This window comes from Neomonachus schauinslandi, chromosome 9 (assembly GCF_002201575.2).
Source record: "Neomonachus schauinslandi chromosome 9, ASM220157v2, whole genome shotgun sequence".
In the NCBI taxonomy this organism is placed as follows: Eukaryota; Metazoa; Chordata; class Mammalia; order Carnivora; family Phocidae; genus Neomonachus; species Neomonachus schauinslandi.
This window is the reverse complement of record NC_058411.1, coordinates 60,504,686-60,511,906: the sequence shown is the minus strand read 5'-3', so window position 1 is coordinate 60,511,906 and position 7,221 is coordinate 60,504,686. Positions and strand designations below refer to the sequence as shown.

Below are 7,221 nucleotides of genomic sequence, written 5' to 3'. Positions count from 1 at the left end.
TAAAAATCTGTTTAATAAATACACATCTTAGAAGTACCAAAATAATTACCAACAAAATACACAATGTACACCATTTACAGGAGGATAACACAAACCTTGACAGATAGTGACTTTTAACCCCACATCCCTGCCTGAAAGGTTTAACGACACACCTGGTCATTACACATCCCACACCGGGCTCAGCCACGGAATCTATGGTGATTCAATCAAAAAGCACAATAAAATGTCCTTTTGTCACATTTTGCATAACCTCCTCCAAAAACCCCACAAAGACGAGGTTTGAAAAATGTTTTCTTTGAATTCCAATGATCTTTCTTGTCCCCCTTCCAAAGTTCACAAAAATAACAAAATGAGGGCTGATCCACCATAGTAAATGTTTTGGGCCAGGGAGTGTGAAGTGTGGTCTTAAGTACCCCCTTTTGATTTTTTTCTTTTTTTTTTTTTTTTAGAAAAATAAAACTCTCTTTTTGTACAAATATACAAGTCCATGTTCTTTTAGATACTTTTCGAAGCTCATAACGTCAGGCGCTGGCCTCCAAGCACACAGTCATCATAGGGCAGCTAAAAACAAGAGAAAGAAAAGGCATGTTAAACTTCCAGAGCTTTGCCAAAGGTGCTGGGATAATGGTGAGGGCTGTTCCTGGAAATAACTCAAGTATTCTTGCATTCCATTCTCCATAACCCAAATATAAATTAACTTCAGGGGCTGAGGGAGTTTTTCTTTAGTTCTCTCCTTTAAAAAGGGCAAAAAATGAAGACACACTTTTGGGGTACTACTGGTCACACACACTAAAGTGTGAGAATTTCATTACGTTGAGCCCTTTGGATAAAGAGTCGCTCTAGGGGCCTGGAAGGGTATTGCTTTGTGCAGAGTGACGAAGCTGAGACTTACCTCGTCCTCTGTGAACTCTGACTCCGTGTCGTAGCTCTCCTCATCCTCGCTCTCTGGCAGCATCTGAAGGTTTTCGAGGGTCAGCTGGCCCAGCTGCTGCTGTATCCGCGTGCTTGGGCGGCCCCAGGTGAGCTGGTATGGGGAGTAGCCCTGGTAGGTCACTCTGTTGACATCAGCCCCACACTTCAACAAGAGTGACACGAGATCAGAATTCTGCAGGTCCACTGCAAGATGGAGGGCGGTTCGGCCATTACAGGGCTCCTGAAACCAAAAGGAATTTGAGATGTTTATGGCTGAGTTTGGAATTTCTGCTTGTAACAAGAGCACGTGAAGTCTTATTGAGGAGGGCCTTGCAGCCCTGATGCATTCCATCTGGAGACATGAAGCACTCACCTGAGCATTGACATCAGCACCCAAAGACACCAAAAGCTCCACGATGCCCAAATAGCCATGGATAGAGGCTAAGTGTAAACACGTGTGACCTACAAGAACAATGAAGAAAGTATAACCACTTGTTTGAACCCTCAGATCTCAAGCAGAACTTTCCACCTATTCTTTAGAGAACAAATGCTTCTGAATTTGGAGAACCCACAATCTGGCCTCTGAGTGAACTTTATTAAGGCATCAAATAGGCCTTTTGCATGTATATTTTCTCATTCTTTCAAGTGTTGAGAGTTTCCGCCCTTGCCCGGACTCCTAAAGTTGGCCCACCTCTCCCTTCTCCATGTCACCTGCCTTCTGATGGGCAGGGTAGGGCAGGCAGACCTACCATTGTAGTTGGTGGCCTGGAGGATGGAGTAGAGGTGCTGGGTCCTGCAGGTCTGAGTCAGGACTCCCACACTAGCCAGGCAGCCTTGCTCACAGGCAAGGTGTAGGGGGGTATTTCCTCGAAAGTCTCGGAGCTCAGGATCACAGCCAGCTTCCAGAAGTGCCTCAGCAATTTCTGGTTGGTTGGTGATCACAGCCAAGTGGAGTGGAGTCTGCAAACAGAAGAGGGAACAGAAAGAGGGTAAGCCATGGCCCAAACTCAGAGTCCGTCTCCCCCTGAACCCCAGAGATCTCCTGGTCGTGGGTGCTGCTCCTCCCAGACAGGTATAAGGGGCAAGACAAATCCCGGAGGCCCCAGGTGGGCTTTCAGAAAGGCCTCACCAAATCAATGGAATTTTCTTTCCTCTCTAGGACTTTGGCTGATTCCAATGTAAAAGGTCAGGGTAGATAACGACCAGTGATTATTAATTTACAAAGGATTGGGAGCAACTGTGCTAGATGCAACTTCATCACTGGGTCAGAGGCACGGGGCTGGGCATGCCGGCGCACCTGCTGCAGGTTGTTCTGGAAGTTGAGGAAGGCCAGGTCGCCCTTCACTTGGCGGATCACTTCCATGGTCAGTGCCTTCTCTTCATGGATGATGGCCAAGTGCAGGAACCTAAGGGGAAGAGAGGGAAAAACCCCGAGGGCTGGTGAGTGCATTGCGTGGGGCCCAGGGCGGCGCGGGCTGCGGGGGATTGCGCAAGGCCGGGGTTTCTGGAGGCCGAGGCCGCGGTGTTTTCCGCGAGGTTATTATGAGCTGAGTGTTCCTGGCAGGCGCCCAGGGACTTTCCGGGCCACCCCCCTCCTCGGCGGGCGCCGGTCAGACCGCCCCGCCCTCCCGCCGGGCCGGAACGCCCTGTACTTCCCCTCCCCGCCGCGCGGCGCCCGCCAGCGGGGCAGAAACTCCCGCTCCCCCCGCCCCCCTTTGCAAAGCCGGGACTTCGCGTCCCCGCCGCCGCCCCGCCCCCGCCGAGAGGACCGGGACCCGGCCTGCCGGGGGGGGGGGGGGGGGGGGGGGGGGGGGGGGGGCGGAAGGCGTGCGCGGCTGCAAGGCGGAGCTGCTGCACCGCCGCCCCGGGGTCCGACCCTCATTCCCCCGCCCCTACGCGCGACCCTCCGCTTTGCACGGTCTCCTGGGAGGGAGGGGGGCGGTGGTGCATAAACCCCGGATTGCGGCCGCCTCGCGGGCCTCGCGCTGCAGGCCCGGCGTCCCCACCCAGCCCCGGCCACCCAGCCCCGGCCACCCGGCCCCGCGACACTTACGAGTCTCCGTCCTCGGTGAGCTGCTGCTTCCAGGGCTCGGCGCCGCGCGGCGCCTCCTGCGGTTCGAGGCGGATCTCCCGCAGCTCCTTCACCAACTGCTCATAGTCCTCGTCCTTCATGGAGTCCAGGCCGCTGTCGTGGCGGTCGTCCAGCAGCCGCTCCTTCTTGAGCGCGTCCCGGGGACCGTCCATGGCCCAGTCCTGGCCGTGCTCGGCGGGCTGAAACATGGCGCGGTGAAAGCTCTGGCGCTGCGGCCCAGGTGCGCTCGGCCGCGGGCTGCGCGCTCGCTGCCTCGCAGTGTCACGGAGGGGAGGACCGCTGGCTGCGACTCTTGTGGGCTCGCCAGCGCCGCCGCGGCGCCCTATAAACGCTGGCAGGGGATTTCTCCGGGGCGGGGTCAGGCGCGGGGAATTTCCAAGCCAGTCAGACCAGAAAAGAGAACTGGCCTCGTCCTCTGCTCGAGGGGGGGGGGGGGGGGGGGGAGAAGCCTAAACCCTGAGCCGGGTTCATCAGAGAAACTCCCTGCGATGAGCCACTGGGGTCATGTACAGGGAACTTTTTGATGAACGCTGAGTGGCTGGAAAGTCCTCCCGACTAAGGTCCCCTCCCCCGGTACTTCCCTGCAGCTTGCACTCAGTAATCCCGTCCCTCTGCAAGAAGCCTTCTTTCCCTGGGGTTTCCCACGATCGATTCGATTTGGGGTCGTCGACTGTTGAGATCCCAATGAACGCAGACCTGCTGGGCAGTTCCTCCTTGGGGTTTGCCGACCGGCCGGTCCTTTCCGATTCTTGATCTTTTGAAAACGGGAGTGGAAATGATGGCTGGACGTCGGGATTTGATTGCCCAAACTTCTCGCTGCGGGGAAGGACGCACTGCGGGTTAGAAGATCGCAGGCAGCCTCTGCCTTCCTGCCAATACCAGGCTCTCTGCAGCGCAGGGACATGTAGCCAGCCCCTCCACCCCCCCCCCCCCCCGGGAGAAGTTGTGAATGCTTTGGCATTAAGAGCCTAAGGCTTGGAGAACCCTCAAATCATTTCCTCGGGATAAACAGCCCTGGTGACTGGAGGAGGGGCAAACACTCTGCCCTGTATTCAGGGAAAATGCTGAACATGACCATTTTTTTTTTTTCCCAAGTAAAGCAAGGTGTTGATCTTTGTAGTAGAGGTTGTAGCTAGCTACCCTGCATGAACAAAATAATTATTGAGGTCATGTTCCCTGATTTGCACCGTGCTGCTGCAGAGAATGGATCCTCAGCTTACTTCTGGGTGCCCAGCTGGGTGACTTTGCAGAAGCATTTGGAAGAGGCTGAAGAATAGGTTGAGCAGCGCCTTACCCAAGATAGGGCCTTAAGGATGGCTAAGAAAGTAGTTGCTCAGCATGCTACAGGAGGCCCCTGGCAGCCCTAACATTACCCCCTTGCTGGCTCTGTGCTCTCCTGCCCTGGGAGGGCCTCAGCTGGACCTCTCCAGGCAATATGTATAGCCACCCCAGACTCCTCATCCTCTGGTTTCACCCGCAGAAATAGAACTTATGTTCCCACGCCACCCCCATCTCCTAGCCAGCAAGCATCTAATTGAATTCATCTACTTCTAGAACTGGTCCAGGCAAAATATAGCAACTTGGGTCAGAATTTTTCAGGATGAGCCCCAGGGAGCCTCTATAGTTTTGCAGAAATTTCTGGTGATTATATTGCAATCATCTTTACCTTGACTGGCCATGTACTAACCAACCAACCAACCAACCGTTTGCCATCTCTCCTCCTTCCACTCCTCCGGCTATCTAAATGGAGGGAACCTGGGTCGGGGGGAGTGAGATAAATATGGGGGTGGGGAAAGCCCTAAAATCAAGAAATAAAACCTTCAGGATAGTAATGACCACACGTTACAATGAAAACTTCCCAAGGATAGACTCCATTGTCTCTGTAGGCATATGATGTACAAAATATACAATTATTGAGGTAGGATAGAATAGCAGCTATAAGTAGGCGATCTCACTTCGGGCTCCACCTCTAATTGCATATTAATTGGAGAGATCGGTTAACTTTGCTGTGGTCTACCTGCTTTTATAATAAGATTGGATTTAATGTTATTTAAGGTTTTTTCCTGCTTAAAAAATGTATTGCTTGTCCACAAACACACATATAGCTGCTTAAGGGTGACTATGTCTCTTGGAAATATCACAGTATAGGTTTTTGGAAGGATTCCCACACTTCTTGCAATACATTGTTCGTTCTCAGAACTCCTCTTGTAAGATAGGTATCGTTCCTGTCTTCCCCAAAAGAAACTGAAATGCAGAGAAATTTACCTAGGCACCCCATGGCAGTTTATCTAATTTCTATCCCAACATATTAATCATGGGGCCAAAGCAGTTGTAGTATTTACGCTTTTGAATACTCATTGTAGAAATGAGGCTGAATGTACTATAATTTGAAGAAGATTCTCAAAATATTTTCTACTCCAATCGTTATGTAAAATAGAGGGTTGATGTTCCCCTACCTGGAATATTCAAGTTCTGGAAAAAAAAAAAAAAAAGAATGTTAAACTCTAAATGCCCCACTTATATAGCTTAGAAGAGGATTTTTAGCTGCAAATTAAAAAATGATCATTAAGGAACAAAATTGTGCCTAAATAAAAAGTATCGCAATAGCTTTCTTACACCCCCTTTTACTGCTTTACATTCCTGATGGACTTCAAGACCTGGTAGTCTTTATTCCTGATTGTGTAGTGTGACACCTAGTGGTAAGAGTCAGGCCCAGGCATTCCCTGATTTGTCATCCTGCTTTTGGAAATTTTGGGAGGTGCTGAGCCTTGACGACCTGTCCCTGTGATGGGAATTCCCAAGGGGGTACCTTATGATTTTTCTGCAACCTAGGAGACCGTTTTGAATGTGATCCAACATGTTTTCTCTTTCTCATATAGAGCTCTATGTGGCTTAAATCAACAAAGTTTACTACTTGGATGGTAAAGAACGTACTTGGAAGTCAGAAAGAATGAGCAGATGCTCAAGCCATTTGGCTTTTTTAAATGCAAAAGACAAAAGAAAGACTACGTTAACCTCAAAGGGGGTTTCTATTTTAGCTCAGGACATAGCCATAGGGAATGACAGGATGGCCAGTGATGCTCAGTGGGCTTCACTCTGGGCAGGAGCACCCCCATGGGGGAAGGAGCACTGTCACAGACCCTTTGCGCTCTCCTCCTGGGTCTGAAATGCATGGTGTGGGAAGTGCCCAGTGGCCTAGGAGCGTGGAGGGTGGGCCAATAGGTTTGGCTTTTCTTAACATCACGGACAGGGTGTTCTGTGGCAGGTGCCCTGGCCGATTAAACTCACACTGTCTTAGCCCTAGCAAACCGATCTCCTGAAGAAGGCAACTCATTGCTTGATGCGGCCGGGCCGGAAGAGAAAGGAGCCGTGGTACGGTCCTGAAGGGCAAGCAAGTCAGACACACCACTAACAGACCGCCCCACTGTGAAATCCTGCAGTTATAGTCTGCTTTCAATCCCAGGCGTGGTCTTTTTTCCTCCTGTGACAGCAAATGCTTCCATCCACCCCACTCAGAACCTGCAGCTCCCAAGCTCTCTCTGGATCTTTCCTGAGGAAAAACCATCAGGACCTTCATCTGTGGTGACCTGAAAATAACACTGTCAAAGCCATCATGTGTTTCTTTTGCTACAAATTCTGCATTTTAATGGGGGATCAAAGCTTTAAAGGGTCCCAAACCCAAGTACCTACCCATAGGGGCCAGGAGGGTTTCACACCTGAGGGAGGCCGGCCATGGAACTGGGTCCAAGGGGAGTGGTGTCATCTCTAACAGACTAGACCTGGGAGAGCATGTCCCACACTCAGTTCAGACAATTTTTGCCAAGCAGCATATGAAATTCAGTACTGCTATTCCACTGTTGAAAAAAAAAATCAGAAAATGGACTTTGATGTAAAAATTTTAAAACATGGGAACCAAAAGAAATGCATTTCTGCATCTTCTGGCCAAACAGAGCCCACAGGCTTTGAGTTTATGACCTCTCTTTCAGCTGAGGTATGATGTTTTTTTGGTGCTTTGGGAGAAGGCCCCAGCATTGGCCCCCCACTCCCACCCCTGGTGTTACAGGGTCTCTGTTCCTCCATGGAACTAGAGGCTGGCACTGAAGTGTGTCTTTCCAGGGAGTTTGGCTTGCTCCCGGCAGGCAAGATTGCAATCAGAGGCTCTAAGCCCTGAAAGGAGAGTTCTCTCTCCCCCAAAGAACTTTTAAACATTTCACTGT

The 7,221-nt window shown here is 51.0% G+C and overlaps 1 protein-coding gene across 2 annotated transcripts; it reads right to left on the bottom strand.

Annotated features, from left to right (window-relative positions):
* Positions 1 to 412: 412 nt before the first annotated feature.
* Positions 413 to 3,354, bottom strand: NFKBIA (NFKB inhibitor alpha). 2 transcript variants are annotated; one of them, XM_021695300.2, is made up of 6 exons: positions 2,966 to 3,354; positions 2,210 to 2,318; positions 1,662 to 1,872; positions 1,286 to 1,374; positions 893 to 1,153; positions 413 to 561 (listed from the first exon to the last, which is right to left on the bottom strand). In XM_021695300.2, the coding sequence occupies exons 1-6, from the start codon at positions 3,190 to 3,192 to the stop codon at positions 514 to 516; spliced, it is 945 nt and encodes a 314-aa protein (XP_021550975.1). In that variant the 5' UTR covers positions 3,193 to 3,354; the 3' UTR covers positions 413 to 513. The 2 variants fall into 2 exon arrangements, with proteins under 2 accessions (XP_021550975.1, XP_044773736.1); XM_044917801.1 differs by having other exon boundaries at positions 546 to 1,153.
* Positions 3,355 to 7,221: the final 3,867 nt, after the last annotated feature.